Source organism: Chamaea fasciata, unplaced genomic scaffold (assembly GCF_029207755.1).
Source record: "Chamaea fasciata isolate MVZ Bird 193981 ecotype frontalis unplaced genomic scaffold, bChaFas1.0.hap1 SCAF_9, whole genome shotgun sequence".
NCBI lineage: Eukaryota > Metazoa > Chordata > Aves > Passeriformes > Sylviidae > Chamaea > Chamaea fasciata.
In genome coordinates, this window is record NW_027094094.1 from 3,745,254 (window position 1) to 3,756,957 (window position 11,704).

The 11,704-nt window shown below is 43.7% G+C and overlaps 1 protein-coding gene across 2 annotated transcripts in view; it reads left to right on the forward strand.

Moving 5' to 3' along the window:
* The window catches only part of CHST15 (carbohydrate sulfotransferase 15), a 44,977-nt gene extending 33,618 nt beyond the window's left edge, over positions 1-11,359 (forward strand). For both annotated transcript variants that reach the window (XM_066190763.1, XM_066190764.1), the window contains exons 5-8: positions 2,278-2,434; positions 6,416-6,572; positions 9,407-9,554; positions 10,719-11,359. In XM_066190763.1, coding sequence (XP_066046860.1) covers positions 2,278-2,434; positions 6,416-6,572; positions 9,407-9,554; positions 10,719-10,909 — 653 coding nt within the window. In that variant the 3' untranslated portion in view covers positions 10,910-11,359. The remainder of the gene's footprint in view (positions 1-2,277; positions 2,435-6,415; positions 6,573-9,406; positions 9,555-10,718) is intronic.
* Positions 11,360-11,704: the final 345 nt, after the last annotated feature.

The window sequence follows — 11,704 nt, forward strand, 5'->3', positions numbered from 1 at the left end:
GTCAGGAAAATTTTTGTTTGCCTGCTTCAGGAAATTAAGATGATAAAACTCAGCAGGGACCAGAATGATTATTATATTTTTTTAATATATATATATTTTCCCCCCTCATTAAAATCGTGACAGTCATCTTGTGGGAAGATTTACCCTCCTGACCCCAGGTTTTGCTGAGATGGAGCAGCACCTTGAGCCCTGTTAATGCTTTAGCATGATTTGGTTTTGTGCCTGTGGTCTTGGGTTGGACTTGATAATCTTGGAGGTCTTCTCCAACCTTTTTGATTATGGGATTTTCCCTGACTTGTGTCCTGCCTGCAGATTTTGGGTGCTGGAATTCACAGTTTCTGTGGAATGTGGGCTCTGATGTTGAGAGAATCTGCCCATTTATGTGTAAGTGCACTGGGTTGTGTTTTGGTTTTTTTTTTTTTTTTTGGTAGTGCAGAACTGTAGGGAAGTGTTTGCAGGTTTGGCCATGCTAATTGGGATCAATCCACCAGAACATCCGAGGTGATCAGGGAACAGAGCAGAGAACTGTGAAGGATGATCAGATCTACTCCAGAGAGGAATAGGTGGCTCGATGAGGTCATAGACCTTAATTACCTTGGCACGATTAAGGCAAACATTTTGGAGGGAGCTGTGCCAGGCGGGCTGTGCCTGTCAGGGAGGTGGAGGAAGGTCACTCCCATCCCTGGAATGCCCTTGCCAGCAAATCCCTGCCTGCAGGTGCTCGTCCCCTTGGCATTTCCCCACGTCCTGGTGGCTCAGGAGAGGTTTCTGTGGCAGGGCTGTCTCAGCTCCTGGCCTCTGTTTAATCCTTTGTGTTTCTGCCTCACCCAGCGTGGGAGCTGGGCTAATTGTGTTTTAATTGACAAGTTGAAACCCGCTGGTGATTAGGCAGTGCTTTGGCTAATTAATTTAGAATGGAAGAGCGGAGCTGTTGTGGACACCCAGCTATGGCCAATGGACCTGATCTCCTCCTCCTGAAAAGAGGCAAAATGAACGTGACAGAAGATTAATGTGTTTTCTAACAACTCCCAGACTTTATTAATGAATCACATTATGTTCAGCTGAAGTTTGGAGCCAGTACCTTTCTCATGTTGTGTTTTGTCCATCTTTTTAAATCTTTATTGGGCTTTCCCAGCAGAGGAAGGAAGAAAAAACAGGGAAATAATGTACAAGTCTATAAGCCTACAACATTATTATTTTTTTAATCTCCTTCCCTTTGATTTGAAAAACCTCATTAGCAAGAATTAGCTTTCATTAGACTGTCACAGAGTGTAGGTCCCCAAGAAGCTTCTGTACATGTTTTATTGAACAGTACTGTGCCACATAAATACCACGATAACTTAAAAAGACAGAGAAGGTTACAAAATTCCAAACAACACGCCAGATCATTTATTTAGCAGCTGAACCTCACTCCAGCAGAGTTTTTACTGATTATGTTTCTCCCAGTAGCCTTGCATTCTGAGTGAGCTTCTTCAGATGCTAAAGATACCAGAATCTGGTATTTTACCAAAATGTACTGGTTATTCTATAAACCCTTTCTCAGTTCGTAAATAGTTTACTTGTTGTACACGAATAGTTATATAAAAAATAATATTTCAAACCTCAGTGACACATCTCAGCTGCTTTTAAAATATTTCTTACATGCTCACTGATTCTCCTGATTGTCTTTTCCACACTGTTGATCACCGGGGATGGTGGTTTCCACATTTTTCTGTGGGAAATGTTACAATTTTTTAGCAAGCTACTGCCCAAAGGTTTGGGAGCATTAAGGACAACCCGTGGGTGCTACAAAGCGCATTGCAAGGCTTCAGCAGGGACAAACTCCTGCCTCCTCAAGGCCAGGTTGGATGGAGTTTGGAGCCACCTGGCCTAGTGGAAGGTGTCCCTGCCCATGGCAGGGATGGGAACAAGATGATCTTTATGGTCCCTTCCAGCCCAGATCATTGTGTGATTCCATGATTCCTCACTGGAAAATGTGCTAAAACCCTGAGCAGTCCATTCCGGCTCAAATTAAACCAACCTGCATGTGTTAGCCACCAGCAGGAAGCAGTGTGGTTATGGAGAGCAGTGAATAAAACCTGCCTTAACCATCCCTGCATTCCTGCAGTGGGACTGCTGCAGCTCTGGGAGCTTTAGCCAGAGCACTGCAAGAACTAAGGTGTGTTGAAATTCATGGAGTCAACCTTGATCTGCCTATAGCACTTAAAAGTTCAGCCAATTTCCACTCCAACGGGAAGAATGGAATGAGTTAGCAGCAGAGATGCTTTTCATTTCCAGGGGAGGCCAGTGCCTCGACAATGTGGGACAACAATGCTTGGATTTTCTTCTATGACAACAGTACTGAAGGAGAACCTCCCTTCCTAATCCAGGATTTTATCCATGCCTTCCAACCCAATGCCAAACTTATCATCATGCTGAGGGACCCTGTTGAAAGGTGAGCAAGAAAATTTTCTTGTTATGATAATATTTTTAGTTCTCACTCTGTCGGATTCAAGTAAACATTCACGTGGTGTTTGAGAGCTACTTGATTGTGATAAGAGGGGTTTTATTCTGTGTATTTTGGCACAGGTAAGAGTGATAATGTTTTAAAGAGAAACATGTGAGTGTGAATGCCATGAGTTCCATGCCCGGACTCCTGAGCTACTTTAAAAAAAAGAATTTATAGTTTTCCAGATGCAATCTAAAGCCATTACCTGAGCTGATATGCCCTGATTCTCAGCAAGGCTCTTAGACGAGGAGGGCACTGCATCTTCAGATCTCAGTAGAAGTGGTCCTGGGACATGTTTCATTTAAGTAGTAAAATCCATGTTTTCATGGGGTTTGCAGTTCAAACTGACTACATAATAATGATTAAGAATTATTAAATAGCTCTGGAGTCAGCAAATGATACAGTTTTTTAAAACTCTTTAAAGGGCTTGGTGAGACAGTCGTGTAAAGTTTCACTGGGCATTTGTAGCTTGCACAGCCAACAGCTACAGCAGTTCATCCTTGGTCTTTCCTGGCTTTGTTTGCAGGGAAAGGCCTTGGCTTTTGCCAAGGTATGGGCTGTTTTAAACGGCTGTGGAGAGTCAGGAATGTCCAGCTTTCCACTTGCATTTCACTTTTTCTCTCCAGTCTTCCTCCAGTTTTCTGGGACGTTCCTTCCCACTGTGTCCTCTGAAGCAGGATAATGATGATGAGGGCCATGGGGAGGGTGGAGGGGATGGAGGCAGACTCCACAAAGATCAGACTGAGGGGGTGTGAATTCCTTCTCACTGTGGCTCCGTAGGGATGTTCAGAATAATTGTGGCAGGGTCAGTGCTCAAGGGCAAAGCACCAGAAAAATTCGGGGAAGGAAGGGGATGCAGATGATGGTGAGGATGATGATGATGGTGGGGATGCAGGCAATGGTGGGGGATGCAGGTGATGGTGAGGATGATGATGATGGGGATGCAGATGATGGTGAGGACCAGTCTCTGGTGGCTCTGGGAGAAGAGCAGACCCGTGGTGCTTGTGCAGGCAGCCCATACCCATGGCCCAGCAGCTTCCAGGGCTGGGGTGGTGCTCCCCAAGGAGCTTCCCTGCTGGCAGGACACGGCTGTGGTGAGAGCAGGGCTGGGAGCTGTTTCCCAGCTCCGGTTTCAGGAAATGCAGCTCTCAGCTTCATTGATGTCTCCTGACCCCAGGAGTTAACAGATGGTAATTTTATGCGAGAGAGTGGCTGGAGTGGCTTCCTCATGTAAATTAGTGACAAACTCCCTGATTGCCTTAACCACCCTCTGTAATGTGGCTGTAGCTCTTTGCCAGCTTTAGCAGGGGTGACAGGGAAAGTCAGCTTCACCTCCTTGACTCTGTTTATGACAAATTGGTTCCTTTTTGTTTGCAATTCCCTGCGTTCCTGATGGCTCATCTGAGCTGCAGGAGCAAAAGCAGAAGGGACAGCCCAGGCACCCACTGGTGATGCCAGGCAGTGGGACAGGTTCCTTGGAGTGGGCAGGGAGCTGGCGTGGGCTCTGATCTAACCTGCACAAAGTCTGGGCTATCCCCAGCAGGGAATATTTGAATGACGTATTTTTTAGAGATGGTTGTTGTCTACTGATGTCATTATTTCATTGGAATGGACAGGGGTTGAAGGGAAGGACTTCAAGCAGCTAGAACAGCTGAAATCTTGATCAGCAAAGGCAGATGTCCCCAGAATTAAAAACAGATGGGAAAAAAAGAAAAATGGAAAGAAAATGTCAACTGCCCTGCAGAGGGAGAGCTTGTCTTCAAGAATGTAATTTTTTCATAAGATGCCAACAAGTTTGAAAAAATGATGCATAGCTTTTGATGGAAAGTTAAAAATACCAAATATTAAACCTTTTTAATGCCACTTCAGCCTGGCCCATGCTGTACCTGATGCCTGCTGGCTGATTTTTCCCAGGAAGAAGCCTTTCACCACTCAGTCCCACCATCCCTGGGACAAGCTGGGCCCTGATATCCACATTTCCTGCAAGCAGGAGATGCTGTTGTGTGTCTAATTTAGGTAAACTCAGCTGGCCTGGTCCTTCAGATTTTCCCTTTCTTCATTTTTTTTTTTTTTAATGAACAGAGAGTCTTCATTTGTTTCACATGGGAATTAAAATCCTGTTCTTGCAAAACACTGACATAAATAATGACTGCAGAGGGGTTATTCCTGTGCTTAAGTGCTTTGCTGGATTAAGGCCTAAACTTTCCAAATGAGGTGTTTTTTAAGTACCCAAGGAAATCTAGGGAAGTTGAAGGATAAATAAAGTAAGTGCAATACAAAAGGTTACTGCAGTAATCAGCGAGACTTAGATTGGTGGTTTTTATTCCTTAAACACCTGTGGTTTTTCGAAAGAGGCTGAAAAAGATGTAGGATTTCTGGAATTTTGTTGGGATGTGGGTACTATGGAGGCATCAAATCTGTGCTGCAAACACACTTGGGGAAGTGACTCCTCGAGGGACACAAAATTGTCTTCAACATCCTGTGGTATTGTGGTTCTGGTCATCCTAAGCCTAATTATGAATGGAAGTTCAATATCATGTTCAGCAGATCTAATACTTATGTCATGTCTGAGCGTTTCCTTTGTCACTTTAAAACACGTTTATCTTGCAAAAGCCTTATCAAGGTTTCAGGGGTTAATGCTGAAACTGATATTTTCCTCGCCTGTAAGTTTTGGATTGTTTCACCACATCACCCCCAAAGGAATTTGAATTTACGTTATCTTTTTAAAGTGATTTTAAGTAATTGTAAAGCTTGTGCTAAAAGTGTGCAATGAGGGGATAATGCTTTGTAACTTAGAGAAACTCCTGCTTCATGTTAAAAAAAAAAAAATAAAAAATCAACGGGTAGAATGTTGTAAATTGGAAGTTTTTGATGGAAAGTCAACATAAGATTGGAGGTGAAGCTTCCTGTAAAAGGAATGGGAAATCTGGACTCTTTCTTACTCGTGATGGTAGCCAGCTTGGGAATTATATAAGAATTACTCTTTCTAGCCCACCTAAAGTTAAAGTTTCTAAAATCAGCTCTAAGCTTTAGAGACAAGGACTGTTCCTGTCCATGGAACACCAGGTGCAGTGGGGCTGCAACATCAGCTGAGACCAGTTCTGTTCACAGAGAACGTGAATTTAAAGTCTAAAAATTTGCCTTCAGGTGAAAGCATTGGCTCACACGATTTCTATGGTCAGGTCTCCAGGGGTGAGGACCTTGAAAGTGGGGATGCTGTTCAAAATCCCCTGGAGAGGGTTTTGCTGTGAGTAAAACTCATAAAAACAAATGGAAAAAGCGTCACTGGGCGACAGGCTGCGGACGGGATGCTGTTACACACGCATCCCCTTCCCCTGGGTTCCTGCAACTCACTGGACTTGCCGAATTTGTGCTGTAAACAAACATTCCTCCATCCCCTCAGTGATACTGAATAACACATGGCCAGAGTGTAATAAGCCACGTGCTAATATATCTGTCTCTGAGGGACCAACCTTTTCAGAGCAGTGGCTATAATTAATTTGAGCGAGACTGCTCCTCCGAGGTGTTTTGTAAATCAGAAGGTTTAATAAGTAAAAATACCAAAATAACAAACGTTACAGAAAACAAATAATAAAGCCCCCCACAGGTGTCTGAGAAACCTCTAACACCTTGCTAAGGCATCCCAAAAAGCCTTTACTTCCTTTTGTGCTCTTTCTTAAACACTGAATGTTTTAGGGGGGATAATTTGGCTTGCAGCCAATAGAGAGATAAAGGGTGACAAGATCCAATAGATCCTTCTCTCTTGGCCCTGAGCCAATCCTTGTCAGGAGGGTATCGAAGTTTCTGGGTTCTTTACCTGAAGGGGCGAGTCTTAAAATTTGTCCTGTATGGAAAACACTTGCTGGATGTGAGAAACGCATCCCTACACCTCAGCCCCCTCGCTGCCACGTTTTTTCCCCCTCCCAGGTTGTACTCTGACTACCTGTACTTCGCCAGCGCCAACAAATCCGCAGAGGATTTCCACGAGAAGGTGGCGGAGTCTCTCCAGCTCTTTGAGGGCTGCGTGCTGGATTTCTCCCTGCGAGCCTGTGTCTACAACAACACCCTCAACAACGCCATGCCCGTACGTATTCCCAGCCACTGCTGCCTCCTTGCTGCTTTTAACCTGCTGGAAAGGTGCTTCAGGCGCCAAAATCCCCTTGGGGAAGCGGCGAGAAATCAAAACTTTCCCCTCTCTCTTTGTTTGTAGATGTAAATAAATGTATGGAGGATGTAAATATATATGTAAAAGATGGTGTGGGGGCTCAGCTGTCTCCTCAGCCTGTTCCCTGGTGAATGCCAACGGGGATAACACAGCCTTCCCATTGTGCAAGCGCATGGAGAGCACATTGAGTGAGGATTACAATTCAATGTGCAAGCTTTTTGCAGATGTCTCCAAAAAAGTAGCTCTGGCAAAGATCTCGGCAGCACCAAATTGCCTCAAAATCAGAATTAATTATGTGTTCTTTTGTAAGAAAAGGCTATCAATAACTCAATAACTAGATAAAATCTTTCTTTTTTTTTTTTTTTTTTTTGCAATTGTGCGTGCCAGAAAATTATACAAGAAAACACAGAAACTGCTGGCAGGGGAATGGATAAGTATTACAGGCTTAGGATTCCAAAATTCACAGTTTTAGCATAGAACTGACTTCAGATTTTGCTCGAGGGCAGAGAATAATATGGAAGTGATTGACTTGAAGTATCACATCTGGCCAGTTCGCCGTTCAATCCTCTTTTATTTGCTCAGGCTGTAAAGGATTCGGAGGGAATAGTTCCCTCCTTTGCCTCTGGGGTGAAGTTATTGCCTCTTCCGCTGGATAAAATAACAGCACAAGAGTGTCTTCCATGGGCTGGAGCCCTGCGGCAGCAGAGCCAACAGGACACTGCTCTCACCAGGGAGACTGGAGCTGCTCATCCCTGACTGCAGCCCCCAAGACTTGCTCACACACCAGTTGCTGCTGGGCAACATCACAGAATTTTCCAGCCATCTGCTTGCACAAATGTATTCCTTCCAGTGTGGCAGAGAAAGGCAGAGAGAGAACCAGAAGGAAAGATTTTCCTCTGATGTTCATCCTCAGGGTGCAGAGCCCATCTCCATTTGCTGTCTTCGGCAGCCCTCTTGAAGAAGATGCTTTTTGGAAACGAGCAGAGGAGGCCTCTTTCCTTCCACAGAGCCAAAAGCAGGTGTTTGTCATGAAACCCACATGCCAACTGTGCTCCTCAATGGCCTTTTTTAGCTTCTTCTTCAGCCAAGCTGCTAAATCTGTTGTGTTCGTGGTTTGCTGTGCATTGAAAAAGTGGGGATTGTCCCTGGCGAGCTCGTTAGGTTGCTAATTCTGTGACTGTGCCAGGAAAAAAAAAAAAAGGAGGGGGTTTGCTATTTGTTAATGTGTTTCTGAAACCAGAGGGGTGTCCCAGGCATCGTGGCTGCTGATGGATGCTAAGGGGGACGAAAGGAGTGTTTGGCACCTGGAATCAGTGGAAAGAGCATTACCCAGAGAAAGGCACAGCGACCAGGGTGATCCCAGTTGTGGCCTGCCAGCACCTGAAGGAGTGTACAAGGAAGGTGGAGGAACTATTTACAAGAGCCTGGAGTAAGAAAAGAACCATTAAAGCACAGGTTTGCCCCAGTGCTGAGTGCAATGAGGCACTGACTGAGGGCTGGGGTGCTGCCCTGCCAGAATTATCCCACCTTAGCCTGGTGTCTTAATCAAATAAGAGGTTCCAGATTCTGGTGTAGCACATCTATAAAGAAATCTGGTAAATATGGAGACTTATGTTACAAGCAGCCAAAGACACACATCAGAATGAGACAGGATAATAAAAATTCAGCAATAACTCAAAAGATGGGTTTTTTAGAGGAATTTAGGTATCAGTGTAGGTCATGGGGCAGTGTCAGATGTGAAAGGGGCTGTTGTCTGACTTTGTGGGCTCTGTGGTAATGCGAGCTGAAGATGTTAAGTCTCTTTTATGAAAGATGCTTAAGACTTGGGATTCATGTTCCTCTCCTCTGAGCCTGAAGGGATTTAGAAAAATATTTATAAGCACAGTCGGAGGCTGGACTTTTTAAGAACACCAGGGCTACTCCTTTTTATGTTTCAACTTGTTATGTAAAATTAAAGAGGGAAGAAAAACAGAGATAAGGGCAGGAGAGGCTGAAGAATCTGCCTTTCCCCCTCTCTGGTCTGACAGAGTCTGGCTCTCTGGGTACTCACACAAGGCACCATCAACGCTGCTGCAGCTGAGATCTCCACCTAATTATTGCAATCAAAGGCTGCAGCAAAATGCACCCAAATCTGACACCTGACAGAGAGGCAGAATATTTTTCCTGCTCATGGCAGCGTGACCTGATGCAGCTGAAAATCATGGAATCATTTAGGAGGGACAAGACTTTTAAGGCCGTTGAGTCCAAGTTTTAACACAGCACTGCCAAACCCACCCCTAAACTTTGATTTCCCCAAGGTGGAATCAAGCTGAAATAAGCAGCCTTAGGGTCTGGAGAAGGTAACAGGGCCGAGCATTTTCCCTTGAATCGCTCTTCATCCAGGGGCTGAGAGCCCTCAGTGTCCCCATGAAAGTTCCAAGCACGGAGCAGCTTGGATGTGAGGTGCCTGAGCATCTTTCTGCAGATAATTGTGTCTGTGCAACGCTTTTACACAGCCCTGTGGCTGCTGCAGCTTGGTAAAATGACATCTCTCACCAGCAGAAAAGCTGTTTGCAAAGATTCCTTCAAGCTGCTCAGAAAACAAGAGGTAGATTGAAAAATATTCACAAAACTTTCTTTCTGTCATTCCTTAAAAGCACATTTTAGGGATTTTTTTTTTTTTTTGCCCAGATGACAGAAATGAGTGTTGTTTGGGTTTTTTACAGCTAGAAGTGTTGTGAGGTGAACTAATTTGGTTTTTTTTGTACTTACAGGTACGGTTACAGGTAGGGCTCTATGTTGTGTATCTCCTGGACTGGCTGACAGTTTTTAACAAAGATCAGATCCTTGTTCTTCGCCTGGAGGACCATGCATCAAACATGAGGTACACCATGCACATGGTGTTCCAGTTCCTGGATCTGGGTAGGTGCTTGCTGGCTGGTTGAAGTATGCAAAATCATTATTATCCTCCTTCTTTCAGGTTGGTTTTGCTTTATTAAGAGACAAAAAGAGAAGCAAAGGAATCTGGCTTGAAGGATGCATTAAATCTTGTTGCCTGGAGTCAAGCAAAACTAAACTCACAAATGCCTGGTGTTAGAAGATCTTAGTATGAGTACATAAAGAAAAAAAAAATGCAGACCACTAAGAATGCAGGGATTTATCCTCCCATACAGAAGCCTGCCCTGCTTCTGAAGGCGCTCAGGGCTTGTTTGCCACGGGCTCACGGAGATGCAAACTTATCCCCCACAATTTTAACAAACTGAACTGCTACCAGCCCAGAACCTAAACCTGAGCGTGATGAAAGGTTGTGTTTGTAGCCCAGGAGAAGGGGGAAATTGTGTTTTTGCTATGTTGATTGAGACATCTGTTGCTAATCCTCGGAGAGACGCCGGCAGACAAAACGTTGCCCAATGTTGATTTGACAGTAGCAAGAGAATGAAAACGTGGCTGAAAAATCGTCTGTCTGGTCCAAAGACTGGTCTAGATGATGAGAAAGCCTGGATGTAACAAGCTGAACAGATGAAAAGCTTGGCATCTGCTTCCTGAATATGGTTTGTGCTAGAAAACTCCGCAGGTTTTTATCTTGCTGATGCACATTTATTCCCAAAGTGTGGGCATCCCTACACCTGTGTCCACTTTGATCCCACTGCCAGCCTCCAAAATAAACAAAACAAGTTTTTGTTTCTTGAGTGCTGAGTGAAGCTCATAGGGTTTCTGTTGGGGATTAGTCAACCCACACCACGAAATGAAATAACAGCTTAAAATACCTGCAGGTCCCCAGTGGATGAGAAGCTGTCTTCAATCATTGGGGTTTTTTTTTCTGAAAACAGGTATTTTCCTCTAGGAGTGATTTATGCTGCTTTTTAGAGAGATGATTAATTAATGGGAGAGGAACATGTATTATTTCCATATTTACCAGCAGTGATTTATTTCACTGTTCTATTCAATATTCTGAAACATTGTGGCTGCCAACAAAAATTACGTTTTTTCTCCCCATGGCAAACCTTCTGATTTAGCCGTTAGATTTCTTTAGGATGGGCATTTTTGGGGGGAAATATTTGAAGATAATGTTCTCTTTTTCCACAGGACCTCTGAGTGAGAAACAAGAAGCTCTGATTACCAAGAGTCCTGCGTCCAACACCCGAAGGCCTGAAGACAGAAGCCTGGGCCCCATGCTGCCAACCACCAAGGCAATTTTAAGAGATTTCTACAGGCCTTTTAATACAAAACTGGCACAAGTTCTTTTTGATGATGCTTTTTTATGGAAGAGGACATAACGTGTAAATTTCTTGCCGCGACTACAGTGCTCAAAGGAGTTTTTATTTTTTTAAATTCTATTTTTGTGCGTGGATATTTTACTTTTTTTTTTTTCCCCCATTCCAAAGAGCAGCCGATGGATGAGCTGAGAGTCTCACCTTCAGCCAGCACACGTCTCAACAGCTCTACCGCGTTTTCCTTGGGAGAATGGAAAGCATCTTGCATTAATTCAGATTATTGCAACTTCTTTCACCCCAGCAAAGGAGTGGACAAGCATTAGGACAATGATGTCTTACACTCTTTCATAGGGGTGTTGAAGTGCAACCTTCTCTGAGATGCTGCAACACAGATTTAGCATCAGTTTCCTACAATTACACTTATAATCTCTGATTTTCAATATATGTTATTCACTCATTTTTTTTTCAAGCAATCAATGTCATTTAGTCATTAAAATTTTTAATTGAATTCAACCTAAACTTCTGTTTCTTTTTGTCAGCCTGTTTACAAATGGTCTTCACTAACACTGAGTGTGTTTCCATAATTCTGAAAGAAAGATAAAGTGCATTCACATACATTTCCAAGTCTCATTTTATATCTTCAAGATAAATGGACTTGCCTAGCCACAGTTCTTGTCGAAGAAAATTTTATAATCCGGGTAAGATTGGATGGCTGAAACCTAAACAGGCCAATTTGGTGTTTAGCATAACAAATTCATTGCCTCCCATGTTTTGCTCATGTGAGTATGAATATGTATCATTTATTCATATCACTCACGCATTTTCCCAGAAAACCACTTTTATTAAAAGTCCATTCCT